Here is a 25,280-nt window from a genome sequence, read left to right as displayed (position 1 = left end):
CAACTTTCAGGGATCTATGCACACATACACCTAGATCCCTCTGCTCCTCCACACTATTCAAAGTCCTCCCGTTAGCCCTATACTCAACACATCTGTTATTCCTACCAAAGTGAATTACCTCACACTTCTCCGCATTAAACTCCATCCGCCACCTCTCGGCCCAACTTTGCAACCTGTCTAAGTCTTCCTGCAAACTACGACACCCTTCCTCACTGTCTACCACACCACCGACTTTGGTGTCATCAGCAAATTTGCTAATCCACCCAACTATACCCTCATCCAGATCATTAATAAATATTACAAACAGCAGTGGCCCCAAAACAGATCCCTGAGGTACACCACTTGTAACCGCACTCCATGATGAATATTTACTATCAACCACCACCCTCTGTTTCCTATCCGCTAGCCAATTCCTGATCCAATTTCCTAGATCACCCCCAATCCCATACATCTGCATTTTCTGCAGAAGCCTACCATGGTGAACCTTATCAAACGCCTTACTAAAATCCATATATACCACGTCCACTGCCTTGCCCCCATCCACCTCCTTGGTCACTTTCTCAAAAAACTCAATAAGGTTAGTAAGGCACGACCTACCTGCCACAAAACCATGCTGACTATCACCTATCAATTCATTACTCTCCAAATAACTATAAATCCTATCCCTTATAATTTTTTCCAACATCTTGCCGACAACAGAAGTGAGACTCACCGGTCTATAATTCCCGGGGAAGTCTCTGTTCCCCTTCTTAAACAATGGGACAACATTCGCTAACCTCCAATGGTAACTTTACCTTTAACTTACAGCAAAGAAAGAGGCCATTCATCATGTTTGTTCTATCCAACATGTTCTAAATGGAGGTCGGTCACCAGTGGTGTGCCCCAGGGATCTGTTCTGGGACCCTTGCTGTTTGTCATATTCATAAATGACCTGGATGAGGAAGCGAAGGGATGGGTTGGTAAGTTTGCCGACGACACGAAGGTTGGTGGGGTTGTGGATAGTCTGGAGGGATGTCAGAAGTTACAGAGGGACATAGATAGGATGCAAGACTGGGCGGACAAGTGGCAGATGGACTTCAACCCAGATAAATGCGTCGTGGTCCATTTTGGTAGGTCAAATGGGATGAAGGAGTACAATATAAAGGGAAAGACTCTTAGTACTGTAGAGGATCAGAAGGACCTTGGGGTCCGGGTCCATAGGACTCTAAAATCGGCCCCGCAGGTGGAGGAGGTGGTTAAGAAGACGTATGGTGTGCTGGCCTTTATCAATCGAGGGATTGAGTTTAGGAGTCCGGGGATAATGATGCAGCTATATAAGACCCTCGTCAGACCCCACTTGGAGTACTGTGTTCAGTTCTGGTCGCCTCATTACAGGAAGGATGTGGAAAAGATTGAAAGGGTGCAGAGGAGATTTACAAGGATGTTGCCTGGATTGAGTGGCATCCCTAATGAGGATAGTCTGAGGGAGCTAGGTCTTTTCTCCTTGGAGAGATGAAGGATGAGAGGAGACCTAATAGAGGTGTATAAGATGTTGAGAGGCATAGATCGGGTGGACTCTCAGAGGCTTTTTCCCAGGGTGGAAATGTCTGCTACGAGAGGACACAGGTTTAAGGTGCTGGGGGTAGGTACAGGGGAGATGTTAGGGGTAAGTGTTTCACACAGAGGGTGGTGGGCGAGTGGAATCGGCTGCCGTCAGTGGTGGTGGAGGCGAACTCAATAGGGTCTTTTAAGAGACTCCTGGATGAGTACATGGAGCTTAATAGGATGGAGGGTTATAGGTAGGTCTAGAAGGTAGGGATGAGTTCGGCACAACTTGTGGGCCGAAGGGCCTGTTTGTGCTGTAGTTCTTCTATGTTTATGTTGCCTAGTCCTATTATCCAGCTCTTGGACCACAGCTCTGGGATTTATAGCACTTCGAGTGCATAGAACAAAGAGCAAAGAAAATTACAGCACAGGAACAGGCCCTTCAGCCCTCCAAACCTGCACCGACCATGCTGCCCGACTTAATTGAAACCTCCTACCCCTCCAGGGACCATATCCCTCTATTCCCATCCTATTCATGTACTTGTCAAGACACCCCTTAAATGTCACTACTGTATCTGCTTCCACTACCTCCCCGACAACGAGTTCCAGGCACCCACTACTCTCTGTGTCGAAAATCTGCCTCATACATCACCTTTAAACCTTTCCCCTTGCACCTTAAACCTGTGCCCCCTAGTCATTGACTCTTCCACCCTGGGAAAAAGCTTCTGACTATCCACTCTGTCCATGCCTGTCATAATCTTGTAGACTTCTATCAGATCGCCCCTCAACCTTCGTCGTTCCAGTGAGAACAAACCAAATTTCTCCAACCTCTCCTCATAGCTAATGCCCTCCATACCAGGCAACACCCTGGTAAATCTTTTCTGTACCCTCTCCAAAGCCTCCACATCCTTCTGGTAGTGTGGCGACCAGAATTGAACACTATATTCCAAGTGCGGTCTAACTAAGGTTCTATAAAGCTGCAACATGACTTGCCAATTTTTAAACTCAATGCCCCGGCCAATGACGGCAAGTATGCCTTCTTGACTACCTTCTCCACCTGCATAGCCACTTTCAGTGACCTGTGTATCTGTATACCCAGATCCCTTTGCCTATCAATACTCTTAAGGGTTCTGCCATTTACTGTATATTTCCTATCTGTATTAGATCTTCCAAAATGCATTACCTCACATTTACCAGATTAAACTCCATCTGCCATCTCTCCGCCCAAGTCTCCAACCGATTTATATCCTGCTATATCCACTGATGATCCTCATTGCTATCTGCAAATCCACCAACCTTTGTGTCGTCTGCAAACTTACTAATCAAACCAGTTACATTTTCCTCCAAATCATTTATATATATTACAAACAGCAAAGGTCCCAGCACTGATCCCTGAGGAACACCACTTGTCACAGCCCTCCATTCAGAAACGCACCCTTCCACTGCTACCCTCTGACTTCTTTGACCGAGCCAGTTTTGTATCCACCTTGCCAGCTCACCTCTAATCCCATGCGACTTCACCTTCCACACCAGTCTGTCATAAGGGACCTTATCAAAGGCCTTACTGAAGTCCATGTAGACAACATCCACTGCCCTACCCTCATCAATCATCTTCGTCACTTCCTCGAAAACTCAATCAAGTTAGTGAGACACGACCTCCCCTTCACAAAACCATGTTGCTTCTCACTAATACGTCCACTTATGGCAGAACCATAAAGGGTGTAGATACGCAGAGGGACCTGGGTGTGCAAGTCCACAGATCCTTGAAGGTGACGTCACAGGTGGAGAAGGTGGTGAAGAAGGCATATGGCATGCTTGCCTTTATAGGACGGGGCATAGAGTATAAAAGTTGGGGTCTGATGTTGCAGATGTATAGAACGTTGGTTCGGCCGCATTTGGAATACTGCGTCCAGTTCTGGTCGCCACACTACCAGAAAGACGTGGAGGCTTTGGAGAGAGTACAGAGGAGGTTTACCAGGATGTTGCCTGGTATGGAGGGGCTTAGTTATGAGGAGAAATTGGGTAAACTGGGGTTGTTCTCCCTGGAAAGACGGAGGATGAGGGGAGACTTAATAGAGGTGTATAAAATTATGAAAGGCATAGATAGGGTGAACGGTGGGAAGCTTTTCCCCAGGTCGGTGGTGACGTTCACGAGGGGTCATAGGTTCAAGGTGAAGGGGGGGAGGTTTAACACAGATATCAGAAGGACATATTTTACACAGAGGGTGGTGGGGGCCTGGAATGCGCTGCCAGGCAAGGTGGTGGAGGCGGACACACTGGGAACGTTTAAGACTTACCTAGATAGCCATATGAACGGAGTGGGAATGGAGGAATACAAAAGAATGGTCTAGTTTGGATCAGGGAGCGGCACGGGCTTGGAGGGCCGAAGGGCCTGTTCCTGTGCAGTATTGTTCTTTGTTTTGTTATTTCCAAGTGGGAATAAATCCTGTCTCAAAGAACCCCCTCCAATAATTTCCCTACCACTGATGTAAGGCTCACCGACCTGTAATTACCTGGATTATTCTTGCTACCCTTCTTAAACAAAGGAACAATATTGGCTATTCTCCAATCCTCTGGGACCTCCCCTGTAGCCAGTGAGGATATAAAGATTTCATTCAAGGCCCCAGCAATTTCCTCCCTTGCCTCTCTCAGGTATATTTTGAGGTATATCCCATCGGGCCCTGGAGACTTGTCGACCTTAATGTTTCTCAAGAACCCCAATACCTCCTCCTTTTTGATCTCAACATGACTCAAACTATCTACACATCCTTTCCCAGACTCATCATCCACCAAGTCCTTCTCTTTGGTGAATACTGATGCAAAGTACTCATTTAATACCTCGCCCATTTCCTCTGGCTCCACGCATAGATTTCCTCCCCTGTCCTTGAGTTGGCCAAGTATTTTTTAAACATGATAAGGGTTCCTGCCTCTACTACCCTTTCAGGAAGTAAATTCCAGACCCCCAGCACCCTTTGGTTTTAAAAATGTTCCTTTCAAATTTCCTGTAAACCTCCTCTACCCCTAAATCTATGTCCCCTGTTAATGGATTACTGAAACGAGGGAATTGGGTCTTTTGATCTCCTCTATTGGGGCAGAGTGGCTAGCATCCCTGTCTCTGAGCCAGAAGCTCTGGGTTTGAGTCCCATCCCAGGACCTGATGGCCTTGGAAAGTGCGTTTATAACCCGGCCAAACAGGTTGAGCATCAACCTGCAAAACTCTTCCGAACACACCAATGGCTGGCGGTAAGAGTGAGACAGACTGCTGGTTAGCCTCACATGACGTGGAATGGCGCCCCTCAAGCTATAAGCCTCTGGCAACAAACTAGCAACCCTGGTTTGGAAATTACTATAGTAAGAAGTCTCACAACACCAGGTTAAAGTCCAACAGGTTTATTTGGTAGCAAAAGCCACTAGCTTTCAGAACAGGTTGTCCCTTCGTCAGGTGGGTGGTTCCAGTGAGAACTCCCACCCACCTGACGAAGGTCCTTTGGAATGAGGAAACATTATAATAAGCCTCTCATACCTCCCCCTCCTTTCCCTATTCTTGTTCATTGTGGATCAGGAGCTGGTCTGAGGTTGCCTGGGAAGAGTGTGGCATCATTTGCATTGGGGCTGGACACGTTCTCGATCATCAAGAGCAACAAGGCACAACACCCTCTCCCCATCCTGCACCAAACTCTCCCCCCCCCCCCCCCCCCTCCCCGCCCCCCCATTGCCAATCAATCCGTACCTTGCACTGCCATATATCTGCTCCTGACCCAGTCTTGGACTGTCCATGCACCATCTGACTGTCCATGCATCATCAAAATGACCCAACTCTAAACTCCCCTATTCACATCTATCCCAGAACAACTCCTGACCCAGCCTGCACCACCATTTGTTCTGTGTTCCCACCTGCTCGAATCCATGTTGACTTGCCCCCTCAATCCAGCATGCACCCCTTCCTACCATAGCAACCCACCCTGGAAAGTACAGTTGGGGCAAGATCCCTAGGTGGCTCAATTGCATGGGAGCTGGGGGCAAGGAGGAAGATTCTAAAAGCAGCAGTTGTAGGGGGATCCTGTAGGTAGAGGCACAGACAAGCATTTCAGTTCTGGCACAAGTTTTGGCACAAGCCCCCAGATGTCAGTAAGGAGGACTTTGCAGAGCAGGGTCAACAGGGCTGGCTTTGCCATTGTCATTGCCAATGTCCATGTTAATGTTAGGTGGTCTGTCCGATTTCATTCCTTTTAGAATTTGTAGTGGTTTGATACAGCTGTTTGGCTTACCCGACCACATCGTCACCTGTAGGTCAGACCAAGCGAGCGGATTTCCTACCCTAAAGGAATTATGGAAGCAGATGGGTTTGACAATGATTTCAAGAGTTCTAAAGGAGATAGCTGAAGAAATAGTGGAGGCGTTAGTTATGATCTTTCAAAAGTCACTGGAGTCAGGGAAAGTCCCAGAGGATTGGAAAATCGCTGTTGTAACCCCACTGTTCAAGAAGGGAACAAGAAAAAAGATGGAAAATTATAGGCCAATTAGCCTAACCTCAGTTGTTGGCAAAATTCTAGAATCCATCGTTAAGGATGAGATTTCTAAATTCTTGGAAGTGCAGGGTCGGATTAAGACAAGTCAGCATGGATTTAGTAAGGGGAGGTCGTGCCTGACAAACCTGTTAGAGTTCTTTGAAGAGATAACAAATAGGTTAGACCAAGGAGAGCCAATGGATGTTATCTATCTTGACTTCCAAAAGGCCTTTGACAAGGTGCCTCACGGGAGACTGCTGAGTAAAATAAGGGCCCATGGTATTCGAGGCAAGGTACTAACATGGATTGACGATTGGCTGTCAGACAGAAGGCAGAGAGTTGGGATAAAAGGTTCTTTCTCAGAATGGCAACCGGTGACAAGTGGTGTCCCGCAGGGTTCAGTGTTGGGGCCACAGCTGTTCTCTTTATATATTAACGATCTAGATGACGGGACTGGGAGCATTCTGGCCAAGTTTGCCGATGATACAAAGATAGGTGGAGGGGCAGGTAGTATTGAGGAGGTGGGGAGGCTGCAGAAAGATTTAGACAGTTTAGGAGAGTGGTCCAAGAAGTGGCTGATGAAATTCAACGTGGGCAAGTGCGAGGTCGTACACTTTGGAAAAAAGAATAGAGGCATGGACTATTTTCTAAACGGTGACAAAATTCATAATGCTAAAGTGCAAAGGGACTTGGGAGTCCTAGTCCAGGATTCTCTAAAGGTAAACTTGCAGGTTGAGTCCGTAATTAAGAAAGCAAATGTAATGTTGTCATTTATCTCAAGAGGCTTGGAATACAAAAGCAGGGATGTACTTCTGAGGCTTTATAAAGCACTGGTTAGGCCCCATTTGGAGTACTGTGAGCAATTTTGGGCCCCACACCTCAGGAAGGACATACTGGCACTGGAGCGGGTCCAGCGGAGATTCACACGGATGATCCCAGGAATGGTAGGCCTGACATACGATGAACGTCTGAGGATCGTGGGATTATATTCATTGGAGTTTAGGAGGTTGAGGGGAGATCTGATAGAAACTTACAAGATAATGAACGGCTTAGATAGGATGGACGTAGGGAAGTTGTTTCCATTAACAGGGGAGACTAGGACGCGGGGGCACAGCCTTAGAATAAAAGGGAGTCACTTTAGAACAGAGATGAGGAGAAATTTCTTCAGCCAGAGAGTGGTGGGTCTGTGGAATTCATTGCCACAGAGGGCTGTGGAGGCCGAGACGTTGAGCGTCTTCAAGACAGAAATTGATAAATTCTTGATTTCTCGAGGAATTAAGGGCTATGGGGAGAGAGCGGGTAAATGGAGTTGAAATCAACCATGATTGAATGGTGGAGTGGACTCGATGGGCCGAATGGCCTTACTTCCGCTCCTATGTCTTATGGTCTTATGGTCTTAAGGTCACCTTTACTGAGACTCCCTCTTAACTGCAGATGTGGGGTCATCGCAGGGTTACCACAGCTGTAAATATGAAATGTTGCACAAATTGAAAAATGCTGACCAGCCAACTGGGGAACAGCTCCGTGAATTTTAATTCCCCTACAATTGATGGGGTTTTGGTGGAGGGTGGGGGGGGGGTGAATGGTGACGACAAGCGAGGACAGTGTTAAAAGGTAAACATTGTGCTAGCTAACCCCGATCTCTTGCAGACATTACCACTTGAAATTTTTACAGTGACAGATTGCAAACTGTGCCTGTGTCCCACTCTGGAAAGGAGGAATACCTCATCATAATATCAAAATCCAACTCCTATGGTGTAGTTGGAATTAAATTCACCACTAGCTGGGTTTGGGAAACCTGTCACTGAAATGTAGATGGTGGATCCAGCAGGTTCATGTGTTTTATATTCTAGCAATGCTCACGTTTTAGGAGAAACCATGCATCTCATCCCAGCCCCTCAAATAATTCTTTAGCTTTGATTGGCCAAACCCTCCCAAATGCATGATTCAAAGCCTTCTGACCCCAATCCCTCCCCATGCCCCCTATCAATCCAATTTCCCTTGGTGCTCCCTCTCTCACCATCAATCTCTCCCACCTGTTCAGTGCCCCACATTTTCTCCCACTCCCTCTCAGTTGCCATTTGAACCTACCGGCCATCCCTCCCGAGCCCTGATCTTTTCCAGTTTCCGAGTTTTGTAAAGTTCCCCAAGAAGCAGGCTGCCCGTTTCCTTGCTGTAACCGTCAGGACTCTTGTTTCTGTAACAAAGCTAACACAATGCTAGTGGAAGTGTATTGAAAGCCATCGATAAAGCAGCAATGTGTAAATAGGCACCAACCTTCATAGATGCTGATGATATGAGGATGATTGAGAGATGACAGGATCTCAATCTCTCGTCTGATGTGTACCATGTCCTGCTCATTCTTAATTCGATCTTTCCGGATTGATTTTATTGCAACCTGTTTTTAAAAAAAAGTGCACACTAATATACCGTGCCACATGAGCAAGTCATGGATGTGAAAGTAATAAATTACTGTCATTTAATGACCACTCCATGATGCTCCATTGACCCTCACAACGATCAAAGTGAAAGGATCAGATTTTAGATTAGCTTCATTACTTTACTGGCTTCTGCCAAATGTCTCAACCTTGTTACTAAAGTCATGACAGACTCCCCCATTTCCCAGATGGATGAGTCTCAGGATCAGAGGTGGCTTAGGGTCATAATATTCTTTCACTAGGTCTGCCAATTCCTAGAATGTGTTGGTATCAGGGGCCTCTGGGGAAGTTAAGCTACGCATAACGGCAAATGCTGACAGTCCACATGTGGTCAGAAGAATGACCCATTGCTTTTCATCTAGCGCTAAAAAAACCACATTTGTTCTACATATTGGGCCCAGTCCTCCATAGTAAGGTCAAAGAGTCCTCTTTCCCAAACAGAGCATGATGCCTGACTGGGACCTGTAGAAAATAGATCTCTTGCTCTGAAGTTCTGCTGTTTGAAAATAGATCTTTCTCTGGAGGCTGCTATATGGGAGTTAGAAGAACATATCTTTCTGTATCTCTGTCCAGAGGGTTAAAAGGAATCTAGCATCCACGTGAGCCTATGTATTTCTGAAGAAGAATGCATGTCTGTGGGGATACTGCTTAAATTGGAACTATAGAGATAGCTAGCTGTGAAGAACTGTACCTTGTCATGTTGAAATACTTCAATTGGTAAAAATTAAGCTAATTATTTTTGTTCTCTTTAACTGTGTTTTTAATTGAAGTTTGTTTTAATAAAATCTTCCTAGTGAGTCAAGGGAATCACACCTGGAGTGAAAACACCTTATGCTCGTATTAATGCCAAAATCAAAAGAGGTTGGGGCCTCGGCTAACTTCATAATATAGTTAGGAGTTTCTGACCTGGTCCCGAACAGAATGTTTGTTAAGATTTCTGTCTTTCGCTTCATTCAATGTCGTGATGTCCCTGTGTTAAATTTTGTTGTTAACACTGCTCAGCCTTTCTTGAGATGTTTTTCTACATTAAAGGTACTGTATGAATACAGATGGTTGTTGTTGAAACCATAGAATCCCTACAGTGCAGAAGGAGACCATTCACCCATTGACTCTGCACTGACTCTCTGACAGTGCATTTTACCCTGGCCCTCTTCCCGCCATATCCCCGAACCCCACACATTTACCATGGTTAATCCACCTAACCTGTACATCTTTGGAGTGTGGGAGTAAACTGGAGCACCTGGAAGAAACCCGTGCAGACACGGAGGGAATGTGCAAACTCCACACAGATAGTGACTCAAGGCTGAAATTGAACCCGGGTCCCTGTTGCTGTGAGGTAAAAGTGCTAACCACTGTGCCACCGTGCCGCCCATATGATTTTGGTTGATGGATATAAGGGTTCAGACTCTCTGCTCTTCGAAACATGCCATGGGATCCATTACATCCAAAATGAGTGGAAAATTGGGCTCTTAAATGTGAAATACAGAGAGTTGGACTGAACAAATACCTTCCAACTAAGTGGGAACTTTCAATTCAATCACTGAAACTGAGAAGGTTTCAGCCAGAATGATACACCCATGTCCTCACATGGAAACCCGACTCTAATTGTCACACTGCTTGGAAATGGCTTCCATATTTGAGTGAGGATTTGCCAGCTAAATTCTGCCTTGTGGTGTTTACTGGGCTGAATTTAATGAGGATACACTGCTGCACTGACTGAGAAACAGGATCACAGACTAATATTGTTCCCATTCAAAGCACATATGCTGCCCTTTCACCATGGCAACACTGCTGCCCAGGAAACAATGGCACATTACAAGGTAATCAATGGCAATAGACATGTAATTCAATAGGAGCAGCAATGGTCCCAATTTCAGTTCATCCACTGGCTACATTGCAGGGTGAGCAACATTCAAGGGGCAAAGATAAAGAGCACCACTTTAGGAGTGTCCAGCATGTTGGGCACAGTCCCCCAGAGTTCAGTTTTCCACCCGAGGCCAGAATTGAACCCGTGTCCCTGGTGCTGTGATGCAGCAGTGCTAACCACTGTGCCACCGTGTTGTCCCTGTAAACAATCAGGCACCATATCAGCACAGTGGCTTCCACAGGGTTTGTGTGCGCATAGTCTAGTGTTGGGGTGGTGGGGGTGGGGGGGGGGGGGGGGCACGGTTGTGTGTGTATGTTTGTCTGGTGTTGGCAGGGGGGGTTGTGTTTCTGTGTGGTGGGTTGTCTGGTTTTTCCGGGGGTGGGTTGTCTGGTGTTGGAAGTGGGTGGGGTTGTTTCTGTGTATGGTGGGTGTTGTTTGGTGTTGGTAGGGGGATGTTGTGTTTGTGTGTGGTGGGTTGTCTGGTTATTGGCAGGGGGGTTGTGTTTGTGTGTGGTGGGTTGTTTGGTGTTGGCAGGGGGGTTGTGTTTGTGTGTGCTGGGTTGTCTGGTGACCAAATAAACCTGTTGGACTTTAACCTGGTGTTGTTAAACATCTTACTGTGTTTACCCCAGTCCAACGCCGGCATCTCCACATCTTGTCTGGTGTTGGCAGGGGGGTTTTGTTTGTGTGTGGTGGGTTGTCTTGTGTTGGCAGGGGGAGGGGTTGTGTTTGTGTGTGGTGGGTTGTCTTGTGTTGGCGGGGATGGGGTTGTGTTTGTGTGTGGTGGGTTGTCTGGTGTTGGCAGGTGGGTTGTGTTTGTGTGTGGTGGGTTGTCTTGTGTTGGTGGGGGTGGGGTTGTGTTTGTGTGTGGTTGGGTCTGGTGTTGACGGGGAGTTGTGTTTGTGTGTGGTGGGGGTTGTGTTTCTGTGTGGTGGGTTGTCTGGTGTTGACGGGGGGTTGTGTTTCTGTGTGGTGGGTTGCCTGGTGTTGACAGGGGGGTTGTGTTTGTGTTCGGTTGGGTCTGGTGTTGGCAGGGGGGGTTGTGTTTGGTGGGTTGTCTTGTGTTGGCGGGGGGAGGGGTTGTGTTTGTGTGTGGTGGGTTGTCTGGTTATTGGCAGGGGGGGTTGTGTTTGTGTGTGGTGGGTTGTCTGGTGTTGGCGGGGGGTGGGAGGGATCGTCAGTTTGTGAACTTGGGGATGTGAGTGGGGGGGTAGTTCTTTAGTCCGTAACTATCGTTGAATACTGAGCTAATTTGGTTTGAGTGAGTGTGTAACACTGTCCTGTCACCAGATCTGCAAACAGATTCCTTTAAACACACCATTTTCACGCTGCCATCAATCAGATTTGGTCCAAAAGAATTTGCTTTGAATGAAAGACAGTAATGGGAATCCCATTGAAGAGATGGTGAATAGAGTTGAGATCCCAAATGTGTTTTTGGAGGGTTGGTGTGTGGGAGGAGGTGACAGTTATTTGCTGTGTTTAATGTAACAAATCCTGAAAAAAAATACTGGAGCTTTGCAAATACATTTTTGGGAGATGTGCAGAATATTTTATTGTAATAAATCCTCTTTCGCTGACATTAATTGACAATGTAACACTGATATGAACATACAAACTAGGAGCAAGAGTAGGCCACTCGGCCCCTGGAGCCTGCTCTGTCATTCAATAAGATCATGGCTGATCTGATTGTACATTCAACGCCACATTCCTGCTGACCCCAATAATCTTTCACCTCCGCGTTAATCTAGAATCTATCTAGCTCCACCTTAAAAATATTCAAAGACTGCTTCACTGCCTTTTGAGGAAGAGAGTTCTAGAAACTCACCAACCTCAGAGAAAAAATTCTCCTCATCTCCGTGCTAAACGGGCAGCCCCTTATTTTTAAACGGTGAAATCATGGGGATGAGCGGGGGACTCATATTGCTTTGCACTACCTGCTCCATCACCAGAATCAGCTAGTTCCACTCTCAGGACATTTCCTGTTTCCCACCCAGCCTCAGCTCTCTGCTACTCAAACCCTCACCCAGCCTTTACTGCCTCTTGACTTGACTATTCTATTGTTCTCTCAACTTTTAATCCCCCATAAACCTCACCATCCAAACCTCTGCTACCTATATCCCACCATTCACCCACCAGCACCGTGCTCACTGACCACACTGGCTCCCAGTCCCCAAGGACTCAAATTTACAATTCTCATCCTTGCTTACAAATCCCTCCTCGGACTCTCCCCTCCCTACCTCCTCCAGAATCACAACCCTCCAAAATCTTTGCACTCCTCTACTTTTAGCATCTTAAACATCCCTGATATTAGTCTCTACACGATTGGTGGCCATGCCTTCAGTTGCCTGGTGAATAAGCTCTGGGAAGTCCCTCCCTTCTCTCCTGGAACATGCTCCTTAAAACCTCTCTATCTCACTAAGCTGTAGGTCATCTCTCTCCGTGCTTGTGAAATTACTTTGATTTTTCATCATGTTAGTGGCACCTCATCATGCAATTTGGAGTCGCATTATTATAGAACCTATTAATAAGATAATTGAGCTGAAACGTTGGGTGGAATTTTACCGGTTTGCCCTGCCCATCGCGAGCCAAGAAATCATGATCCTGCCCAATTTTTCGGCTCTTGTGATCTTATCGGAGCCGGATTTCCAGCGTGGTCAGCCTCTCGTCCATTTCCGCCAAGAGGCTGACTAAATTATTTCAATTTATTTTAATGCTAATGCTATTTTAAAACACCTCCTCGGGGAAAAGGTGAGTTGTCCTTACCGGTTGAACTGATGGCCATTGAGGCCTCCCGGGGAGGCCAAGGGTAAGGGGGTTCACCCCATGGACAGTGCCAGCCTGGCACCTCAGCAATGCACACCAGGCACCTTGGCATTGCCCTCCGGACAGTGGCAGGGGATGGGGCCTAAGGGGTGGGGCCTGAAGGAGGCAGCCTAATTTGAAATGAAAGCAAATCAAATAAAAAGGAGGCAGCCTGATCGGAGAGGGAGGGGAGTCCCGCTGCCGCTCTGCAGTTGCGAACCATGGGGTGAGGTGGGGGGGGCTCGCTGCCATTCTGCAGCTGCTCGGTGGTGGGGGGGGGGGGGGGAGGGTGGAGGGTGCAATCAGTCTGGGCGGAAGGGGGGGTGTAGCAGGGGCTACGTTTCTGGGCAGCGGCCATTTTCTAAGCCCAATCTAGCCCATTGTTTTCCATGCACTATGTGCACAAGATTTGGTGTAAAAACTCGCCCAAAAAACAGATCTGCAATTCTCCCATTTTCACGCTAGCTGGACACTTACAATCATTCTTATAAAATTCCACCCATTAACTCTGCTTCTCTCTCCACAGTTGCTGCCTGACCTGCTGAGTATTTCAAGCATTTTCAGTTTTTATTTCAGATTTTCAGTTTTTGCAGTATTTTGCTTTTCTATGCATATTAAAACCTGTCCTTAGAGTATTAAAGAGATGTGCAATGTTTCATTAAGTATCTTAAATTGAATTAGAAATAGAAGAATTATTTCCGGGAATGATAATGTTGAAGTATTTTATTTCTAATTCAGTAGGGGATGATGAAACTATAACTCCTTCTGACCTGATTAGTTCAGAGAAGTGAGTTTTGCCAGTTCTTTGGATAGAATGTGATAAGGGAGAGGGTGAGCGCAAGAAATTTAACTAAGATTTGGGAAAGAATTGCTTTTGTACTTGAATGAAAAGTTTCATGAAAGTTTAAGAATTTTGATCTGAGGTTAATCATTGGAGGAATTGGTGATATAAGATCCTAAGACCATACGAAATAGGATCAGAAGTAGGCCATTTGGCTCCTCAAGTCTTCCCTGTTATTCAATGGGATCATGGCTGATCCAACATTGCTCATGTCCACTTTCCTGCCCTTTCCCCATAACATGCAATTCCCTTACTGATGAAAAACCTATCTATCTCAGCCTTAAATATACACAAGGACTCTGCCCCCACAGCTCTCTGTGGAAAGGAGTTCCAAAGACACTCAACCCTCAGAGAAGAAATTCCTCCTCATCTCAGTCTTAAATTGGCGCCCTTTTATTCTGAGACTATGTCCTCTGGCCCTAGACTCTCCCATGAGGGGAAACATCCTCTCAGTATTTACCCTGCCAAGCCCCTTAAGAATCCGATATGTTTCAATGAGATCACCTCTAATTCTTCTGAGTTACAATGAGCAGAGTCCCAACCTGTTTAACCTTTCCTCATAAGACAATCTGTTCATACCGGGGATTATCCTAGTGAACCTTCTCTGAACTGCCTCCAATGAAACAATATCTTTCCTTAAATAAGGGGAGCAACACAGCCCACAGTACTCCAGATGTGGTCTCACCAGTACCTTGTACAGTTGCAGCAAAACCTTACTCCAACACCCTTGAAGAAGGCCAACATTCCATTTGCCTTCCTGATTACATAAGAACATAAGAACCAGGAGCAGGAGTAGGCCATCTGGCCCCTCGAGCCTGCTCCACCATTCAATAAGATCATGGCTGATCTTTTTGTGGACTCAGCTCCACTTACCCGCCCGCTCACCATAACCCTTAATTCCTTTACTGTTCAAAAATGTATCTATCCTTGCCTTAAAAACATTCAATGAGGTAGCCTCAACTGCTTCAGTGGGGAGGGAATTCCACAGATTCACAACCCTTTGTGTGAAGAAGTTCCTCCTCAACTCAGTCCTAAATCTGCTCCTCCTTATTTTGAGGCTATGCCCCCTAGTTCTAGTTTCACCTGCCAGTGGAAACAACTTCCCTGCTTCTATCTTATCTATTCCCTTCATTATCTCATATGTTTCTATAAGATCTCCCCTTATTCTTCTGAATTCCAATGAGTATAGCCCCAGTCTACTCAGTCTCTCCTCATAAGCCAACCCTCTCAACTCTGGAATCAACCTGGTGAATCTCCTCTGCACCCCCTCCAGTGCCAGTATATCCTTTCTCAAGTAAGGAGACCAAAACTGTACACAGTACTCCAGGTCTGGCCTCACCAGCACCTTATACAGTTGCAACATAACCTCGCTGTTTTTAAACTCCATCCCTCTAGCAATAAAGGACAAAATTCCATTTGCCTTCTTAATTACCTGCTGCACCTGCAAACCAACTCCTTGAGATTCCTGCACAAGGACACCCAGATCCATCTGCACAGCAGCATGCTGCAATTTTTTACCATTTAAATAACAGTCCATTTTGCTGTTATTCCTACAAAATGGATGATCTCACATTTACCAACATTATACTCCATCTGCCAGACCCTCGTCCATTCACTTAGACTATATCCCTCTGCAGACTTTCAGCGTCCTCTGCACACTTTGCTCTCCCACCCATCTTAGTGTCATCTGCGAATTTTGACACACTACACTTGGTCCCCAACTCCAAATCATCTATGTAAATCGTAAACAATTGCGGTCCCAACACTGATCCCTGAGGCACACCACTAGTCACTGATCGCCAGCCAGAAAAACACCCATTTACCCCACTCTTTGCTTTCTGTTAGTTAACCAATCCTCTATCCATGCTAATACATTACTCATAACATCGTGCACCTTTATCTTATGTAGCAGTCTTTGATGCGGCACCTTGTCAAATGCCTTCTGGAAATCCAGATACACCACATCCACAGGTTCCCCATTGTCCACTGCACATGTAATGTTCTCAAAGAATTCCACCAAATTAGTCAAACATGACCTTCCATTCATGAACCCATGCTGCGTCTTACCAATGGGACAATTTATATCCAGATGTCTCGCTATTTCTTCCCCGATGATAGGTTCAAGCATTTTCCCTTTTACAGAAGTTAAGCTAACCGGCCGATAGTTACCTGCCTTTTGTCTACCTTTTTTAAACAGGGGCGTCACATTTGCTGTTTTCCAATCTGCGGGAACCAGATTACCTGCTGCACCAGTGTGCTAGCTTTCTGCAGTTTTTCTCTATTTAAATAATATTCTATTATTTTGTTCTCCCTTCCCACATTATACTCCATTTGCCAACTTTTTGCCCACTTACTTAACGTATCAATATCTCTTTGTAAATTGTTTGTACTCCTCTCGCAACTTGCCTTTCCACCTATATTTGTGTCATCTACAAATTTGGCTACAGTATATTGGCTCCCTTCCTCCAAGTCACTAATATATTGTAAACAGTTGCGGTCCCAGCACTGATCCCTGTGGAACCCCACTGGTCATGATGTGGAGATGCTGGCGTTGGACTGGGGTAAGCACAGTAAGAAGTCTCACAACACCAGGTTAAAGTCCAACAGGTTTATTTGGTAGCAAATACCATAAGCTTTCGGAGCTTGCTGCTCGTTACAGGTCGCTAACCTGAAAAAGAACCCCTTATCCCCACTCGGTGTTTCCTGTCCATTAGCCAATTATCTTGCTAATATACTACCTCCAACATCATGGGTTCTTATCTTATGACTTAACCTTTTGTGAGGTACCTTGTCAAACACCTTCTGGAAGTTGAAATACAACACATCTATAGGTTCCCCTCTATCCACTCTGGTTGATACTTCCTTGAAACACCTTAATAAATTAGTGAGGCACGATTTCCCTTTCATTAACTCATGTTGACTCTGCTTAATTAGATTATGATTTTCCAGATGTGCTGCTATTACTTCCTTAATAATTGCTTCCAATATTTTTTCCAATAATAGATGTTAGGCTAATCAGCCTATAGTTACCTGTTTTTTGCCTCCCTCCCTTTTTGAATAGAAGTGTCACATTGGCAGTTTTCTAATTCTCCAGTGCTTCTCTAGAATCCAAGGATTTTTGGAAAATTACAACCAGTGCATCCACTATCTCTGTAACTATTTCTTTTAAGATCCTAGGATGCAAGCCAACAAAGACTTAGCTGCCTTTAGCCCCCTTAGTTTGTCTAATACTACTGCTTTGGTGATGATTGGCACTTAATTCCACCCTCATATTCTTTAGTATTAATGGGATGTGCGAAGCAGTTTCCATCTTAAAGACTCACGCAAAATATCTGTTTAACTCCTCTGCCATTTCCCTGTTCCCCATAACTGTCTCCCCAGATTCATTTTCTAAAGGGCCTATGTTCACTGTGACCTCTCTCTTCCTTTTTATATATTTAAAGAGGCTTTTGTCAGTTTTTATGTTCCTCGCTAGGTGCTCTGGTAGTTTATTTTCTTTCTCTCTATTATCTGTTTAGTCTCTTTTGCTAGATTCTCAATTTTTCCCAGTCTTCGGGGCTATCACTGACTTTTGCTCCTTTATGTGCTTTTCCTTTCAACTTCATACTCTCCTTAACTTCCTTGGTTAGTCATGGCTGGTTTATTCCTCTCTCAGAATCTTTCCTCCTTCCTGGGATATATTTTTGCTGAGAGTCTTGAATTACCTCCTTAAATATCTGCCACTACTTGCTTACTGTCTTTCCTGCTGATCTATCCGCCCTGTCCACTTTAGCTAACTCTATCCTCATTTCATTGCAATAGCCTTTATTTATGTTAAACACAGTTGTTTCCGATCCAAGTTTCTCACTCTCAAACTCATTTTTTTCTATGGCTAGTTCAGTTTCGTTTCTTGTCAACGGTAAAGCCCAGAATGTTGCTAGTGGGGGATTCGGTGATACAAATGCCACTGAATGTCAAAGGGAGATGGTTAGATTCTCTCTTGTTGGAGATGGTGATTGCCCGGCACTTGTGTGGCGCAAATGTTATTTGCCACTTGTCAGCCTGGATATTGTCCAGGTCTTGCTGCATTTGGACATTGACTGCTTCGGTATCTGAGGAGTTGCGAATGGTACTGAACATTGCGCAGTCATCAGCGAACATCCCCACTTCTGACTTTATGATGGAAGGTCATCAACGAAGCAGCTGAAGATGGTTGAGCCGAGGACACTACCCTGAGGAACTCCTGCAGTGATGTGCTGGAACTGGGATAATTAACCTTCAAACATCACAACTGTCTTCCTCTGTGCTAGGTATGACTCCAACCAGTGGAGGGTTTTCTCTCTGATTCCCACTGACTCCTGTTTTGCTTGGGCTTCTTGATGCCATACTCAGTCGAATGCTGCCATGATGTCAAGGGCTGTCACTCTCACCTCACCTCTGGAATTCAGCTCTTTTGTTTGAACCAAGGCTGTAATGAGGTCAGGAGCTGAGTGACCCTGGCGGGTGAAACCCAAACTGAGTGTCCGTGAGGAGGTTATTGTTGAGTAAGTGCCGCTTGATGACACTGCTAATGGCCCCTCCTATCACTCTAGTGATGATTGAGAGTAAACTGATGGAGCGTTAATGCTAGTCATCATCTTAGAATGTCCCAAAGCACTTTAGTGCCACAACACTTTGATCTTTTTTTTGCGGGAGTTGTCTACTGATATTTGGTGCTGAATCTGTATGTACTGCAGAATCTCAGTGTAATGATTTGTAGTATTCTGCTGCATCACTCTACACATCCTAATGAGGTTACAAATTTGGTACACCTGGTGAGATGATTAGGTAACTCGTGGCTATATAGATCACAGAAACCTGATGAAAAATAAGGCAGATTGAGACTTATTCTGTCTTAATCACATCCTGCTTCCACTCAGAAATATTCACAAAATCTTACAGGATAGAATGAGTGTATCTACAATATCTGACATCCTGACTTGGAAATATATCAGCGTTCCTTCACTGTCGCTGGGTCAAACTCCTGGAACTCACTCCCAAACAGCACTGTGGATGTACCTACACCACATGGATTGCAGCGGTTCAAGGCAGCAGCTCACCACCACCTTATCAAAGGCAATTAGGGATGGGCATTAAATGCTGACCTAGTCAATGACACCTACATCCCATGAATGAATTCAAAATGCTACATAATCCTAGTCTTTCTTTAAACAACTGTATCCAGACTCACCGCAGCAGGAGAATCCATTCCAAAATTGCAAGGGCAACTACTAATTTAATTCCTCTCATGCAATGTTTTATCTCTGGGATATTTGAACTGCTTCTTCCTTGTTTCAGCAATAGTAGCAACAAATAACATTTATTATAGACATACTGCTAAGACAGCTTCGTTATATAGAGGCGTGATCAAATGTAATTCTGTCAGGCTATATCTTTTTAAAACAATTTCTTGTCTTCCAATGGTCTCAATCTCTGCTGCAGCAATAGCTTATGACTCAAAGATTGTTTGATTGGGGTTTAAATTAACATTTTAACCCATGAATGTTAAATATGTATCATATAAGCTGACATTGACAAAATAATGGTCTTTATTTGTTACAACATAAATCTGGCTCATCCTTCATCAAATTCCTCTGATCAATATGTTCACATTACTCAATTACCTCGAATGTTGTACATCACCTGTAAACCCCAGTGAGGTTCACAGAGTGATGCAGCACAATACAGCAAAGAAAGATTAACATCCTTAAACTGTCAGATTCTGTAGTGTAGACAGAACTGAGAGTCCACAGCAAATATTAGCAATCAACTCCTTCAGAAAAAGATGGTTCAAGTATTAGGAAGGTTGTGGAGATTGTATTTTTCACAAATTCCTGGCACTGATTTGATTTGATTTTGTTTTGGTTTGATTTGATTTATTGTCACATGTATTCATATACACTGAAAAGTATTGTTTCTTGTGCGCTATACAGACAAAAGCATACCGGTCATAGAGAAGAAAAGGAGGGTGCAGAATGTAGTGTTACAGTCATAGCTAGGGTGTAGAGATTGATCAACTTAATGTGAGGTAGGTCCATTCAAAAGTCTGATGGCAGCAGGGAAGAAGCTGTTCTTGAGTTGGTTGGTATGCGTCCCCAGACTTTTATATCTTTTTCCCAATGGAAGAAGGTGGAAGAGACAGGAAGAGCAGAAGCTGGTCAGTCTAAAAGTCACCATGTAAAGATGAGTCTGTATAAAACGGCAGTGAGACTACAGTTGGAGTATTATGTACATGTTAGGCTCCATGCAACAGGAAAGATATTGAGGCTTTGGAGAAGATGCAACACAGATTGGCCAAGAATGTTATCTGGAAATGTGAATACAAAAAAAGTTTCTAAAATTGAGGATCTTTTCATTCAGAGGAGATTCTGATTTTTCCTTCATTGCAACAATAATGGAGTTGTTGACTGGTCATTGCAAACAATCTATCATAGAAACATAGAAAATAGGAGGAGTAAGCCATTCGGCCCTTTGAGTCTGCTCCACCATTCAATACAATCATGGCTGATCCTCTATCTCAACAGCATACTCCAGCACTCTCCCCTTACCCCTTGACACCTTTAAGGTCTAGAGATCTATATATTTCTATCTTAAATATATTTAGTGACTAGGCCTCCACAGCCTTTAGTGGTAAAGAATTTCACAGATTCACCACCCTCTGAATGAAGACATTTTTCTTCATCTCAGTACTAAATGTCCAACCCCAAATGCTGAGACTGTGCCCCTTGTCCGAGACCTCCCTCACCTCAGCCAGAGGGAATAACATCCCTGCATCCAATCTGTCCAGCTCTGTCAGAATTGTATACGTTTCAATTAGATCCCCTCTCATTCTTCTAAATTCCAATGAATACAGGCCCAGTCGACCCAATCCCTCCTCATACAAAAAACCTGTCTTCCCAGGAACCATTACTACACTCCCTCTATGGCAAGCATATCCTTTCTTAAATAAGGAGACCAAAACTGCACACAATACTCCAGATGTAGTAAGACATCCTTGCTCCTGTACTCAAGTCCTTCTGTAATGAAGGCCAACAATACCATTTGCCTTCATAACTACTTGCTGCAACCTATAAAATAATCTAACAATCTCTAACAGAATATTGTGAGGGAAATAGCAACGGTGGAGAGCTTTGTCACCTCTCCCTTCCAATCATATAAAAATCCTTCACATCATGCCTCAAATTACTCTGTTTATCCTAAAATGTTATGACCTAAAAGAAATCTAAATAATATATCACCACCCCCTCCCCCACCCTCCACAGGATCATAGAATCATAGAATCATAGAATCATAGAAACCCTACAGTGCAGAAGGAGGCCATTCGGCCCATCGAGTCTGCACCGACCACAATCCCACCCAGGCCCTACCCCCACATATTTTTACCTGCTAATCCCTCTAACCTCCACATCTCAGGGGCAATTTTTTTAACCTGGCCAATCAACCTAACCTGCACATCTTTGGACTGTGGGAGGAAACCGGAGCACCCGGAGGAAACCCACGCAGACACGAAGAGAATGTGCAAACTCCACACAGACAGTGACCCGAGCCGGGAATCGAACCCGGGACCCTGGAGCTGTGAAGCAGCAGTGCTAACCACTGTGCTACCGTGCCGCCCCAAGGATGTTTTATCATTTCTCTCAGCTCCGGTTTATTTTTCTTCTTTCTCTTTAAAAATTGGTAATGTCTCAGCAAGGTGTCCATTCATCTCCATTCAGTGTTCCTACATTTCATCACATGGTAGAAAATGCTGTAAACTCCAGTTATCAGCATCTTGAATGTTGGATGTTTTTAACTCTAACTTACAATCAGAGCCTTATTGGCTCCATTTTGTACCTCTGGATCTTTGCTCATTAATAAGCTGTCTTTGTCTTGGACAATGCCAAACTCTTTCCAGCAAAGATTCTTCCTCCAAATCCACAGTCTTATGATGTCACAGATATCTGACCCTCAAATAGCTTTTTCCCAAGGTTGGATTCTCTTGTTGGAGATGGTCACTGTCTGGCACTTGTGTGGCTTGAATTTTAGTTGTCACTTGTCTGCCTAAGCCTGGATATTGTCCAGGTCTTGCTGCATTGTTAGGAACATGGGAATTGAAACTTAAGTGCTGTCTTTTGATGTATAAAAGCTAATTTCTTGATAGGTACTCCCTGACTCAACCTGATCCAGATCCGCACTTGCTCTGCACCCTATCTGCAAGGTTGTAAAAGCAGCAATGGTAATATGATATTGATGCTGACACAGGATAGCTCCCAAAATCTAGACTCCTCTGCCTACAAATATGTTAATGTGAATGTTGATATACTATATCACACACCAGTATTACCTTAACTTTCAATTCCTACGTTTCTAGCAATACAGCAAGACCTGGACAATATCTAGGCTTGGGCTGATTAGTTACAAGTAACATTTGTGCCACACAAGTGCCAGGCAATGAGCTGTTTAACTAGCTTGTTGGAGTTGTGTGAGAAGTTAACAGAACCAGAGAATCCCTACATTGCAGAAGGAGGCCATTCAGCCTGTCAAGTCTACACCAAATCTCTCAAAGGGTATCTTAACCAGGCCCACCCTCTCCCCATAACCCCACATATTTTCCATGGCCAACCCGCCTAACCTACACATCTTTGGACTGTGGGAGGAAACCCACGCAGACACATGGAGAATGTGCAAACTCCACACAGTCACCCAAGGCCGGAATTGAACACAGGTCCCTGGCACTATGAGGCAGCAGGGCTAACCACCGTGCCAGAGAAAGTATCAATGAGGGTAATGCTGTTGATGTGGTGTACATGGACTTTCAGAAGGCCATTCGATACAGTGCCACACAACAGACTTGTGAGAAAAGTTATAGCACATCGAATAAAATGGACATTAGCAATATGGATACAAAATTCACTGAATAATAGGAAGCTGAGAGTAACAGTAGGAAGAACATGGAGAGACAATGTAAAATAAGTGATAAAGTTCTTAAGGGGGTGCAGGAGCAGAGGGATCTGGGTGTACCTGTGCATAGATCGTTGAAGGTGGCAGGACAGGTGGAGAGGGCAGTTAATAAAGCATATAGTGTTCTGGGCTTTATTAATAAGGACAGAGTACAACAGCAAGGAGATTATTCTGAAATTATACAGACCCTAGTTAAACCTCAGTTGGAATACAGTTCTGGGTGCCACAATATAGGAAGGATGTGAACACATTGGAGAGAGTGCACAAGAGGTTTGCAAGAATGGTTCCAGGGATGAGAACTTCAGATATGAGGCTAGATTGGAGAGGTTGGGACTGTTCTCCTAGGAGAGAAGAAGACTAAGAGGAAATTTGATAGAGATAGTCAAAATCATGAGGGGGCTGGACAGAGTAGATCGGGAGAAACTGTTCCTGCTTGTAAAATGATCAAGAGGGCACCGATTTAAAGTGATTTGCAAAAGGGGCAAATGTGATGTGAGAAAAAACTTCTTCACACAGCGAGTGGTTGGGGTCTGGAATACAGTGCCTGGAGTGTGGTGGAGGCAGGTTCAATCGAGACATTGAAGAGGGCATTAGATGATTATTTGAACAGAGACAATCAGAGACAGGGGGAGGGGAAAAGGCAGGAGAATGGCACTAAGTCAAGATGCTCAACTGGAGAGTCAGTGCAGACACGATGGGCCAAATAGCCTCCTTCCGCACCGTAACAATTCTACAATATCTCTGGTCAGTTTCCTTTCCTCTGATATTCCCAGTTTTTTTAGGTGGGTTTTCCAGTGACTATGATATTCCTAGTCTTTTTGAATCAGATTCCCGATTCCTATGATAGTCCCAGTCTCTTGATTCCTGTGATACTCCCAGTCCCTATGATGTTCCCAGTCTCCCATACTCTGTGACATTTCAAGTCCCTTGGGCCCTGTGATATTCCCAGTTTCTTAACCCTTATGATATTCCCAGATTCCTGTCCGTGCGACATTCCCTGTCTCTAGAACATTCACACATTCCCAGTCCTTGGGACCTTCCCACATACTCAGTTCCTGGGACATTCCCAAATTCCCGGACTCTGGAACATTCCCACATTCCCAGTCCTGGCATATCCCCACTTTCCTAGTCCCTGGGACATTCCCACATTCCCAGTCCCTGGGACGTCCCCACATTCCCGGTTCCTAGGACATTCCCAGATTCCCGGTGCTTACCGTCCTGCCGGTGAGCCGCTCTGTGGCCGCCTTCACCCGGCCGTAGGTGCCCTTGCCCAGAGTGTGCTGCAGCTGGTAGCGGTGCTTCAGCTTGTGTTGATGCTGATGCCTCCGCACTGACACCGGGAGCGGAGCCTCCATGGCCCGGAGCGCGGAGCCAGCCTTCCCTGCCCGGAGCCAGCCTCCCCCTGCCCCGGGCTCAGCACCGCGCCGGGCGGAGCCGCTAGGGGGGCGGAGACTCCATCTCAATCCCCTCGGGAAAGGGAGAGGAGGAAGAGAGGATGAGGGGAGGAGGAGAGATTGAGGTGGCAGTGAAGAGGGGAATGAAGAGGAGGTTTGAGGAGAGGGAATGAGGGGAGTTAGTGAGCAGGACACCAGAGTGAATACTTCAGTAAGGTTACAAAGTTCCCAGGGATACATGGACCAATGTCTGGGTGTCAATAGCCTAGTGTACGGGGAGCAGTAATGAAGTCTATGGATATCAATACTCTAGAATATAGATATCAGTACTCTGGTACTGGATAGTTACAACACTGGCATCTACCCGTCAATGTGGAAAATTGCCCAGGGGCGGCACGGTGACGCAGTGGTTAGCACTGCTGCCTCACAGCTCCAGGGACCCGGGTTCGATTCCCAGCTTGAGTCAATGTCTGTGTGGAGTTTGCACGTTCTCCCCGTGTCTGTGTGGGTTTCCTCCAGGTGCTCCGGTTTCCTCCCACACTCCAAAAATGTGTGGGTTAGGTGCATTGGCCACGCTAAATTGCCCCCTAGTATCCCGGGATGTGTAGGTTAGAGGAGTAAATGTGTGGGGTTGTGGGGATAGAGCCTGGGGTGGGATTATTGTCGGTGCAGACTCGATGGGCCAAATGGTCTCCTTCTGTACTGTAGGGTTTCTATGATTCTATGAGGTATGTATGTCCTGTACACAAAAAGCAGGACAAATCCAACCCAGCCAATTACTACCCCATCAGTCTACTCCAGATCACCAGTAACGTGATGGAAGGGGTCATCAACAGTGCTATCAAGCAGTACCTGCTCAGCAATAACCTGTATGTTGATGCTTAGTTTGGGTTTCGCCAGAATCACTCCTGAACTCATTACAACCTTGGTTCAAACATGAACAAAAGA

General features: G+C 45.3%; 1 protein-coding gene across 1 annotated transcript in view; it reads right to left on the bottom strand.

Moving 5' to 3' along the window:
* LOC144507822 (NUAK family SNF1-like kinase 1) overlaps positions 1-24,299 on the bottom strand; it is a 99,407-nt gene extending 75,108 nt beyond the window's left edge. Inside the window, exons 1-2 of the mRNA XM_078235149.1 lie at positions 24,153-24,299; positions 8,310-8,430 (exon numbers count right to left, since the gene is read on the bottom strand). Of these exons, the coding sequence (XP_078091275.1) occupies positions 8,310-8,430; positions 24,153-24,293 (262 nt within the window). The 5' untranslated portion in view covers positions 24,294-24,299. The remainder of the gene's footprint in view (positions 1-8,309; positions 8,431-24,152) is intronic.
* Between the last annotated feature and the right edge of the window lie 981 nt (positions 24,300-25,280).

Source organism: Mustelus asterias, chromosome 19 (genome assembly GCF_964213995.1).
Source record: "Mustelus asterias chromosome 19, sMusAst1.hap1.1, whole genome shotgun sequence".
NCBI lineage: Eukaryota > Metazoa > Chordata > Chondrichthyes > Carcharhiniformes > Triakidae > Mustelus > Mustelus asterias.
This window is presented reverse-complemented; position numbering and strand designations above follow the sequence as displayed.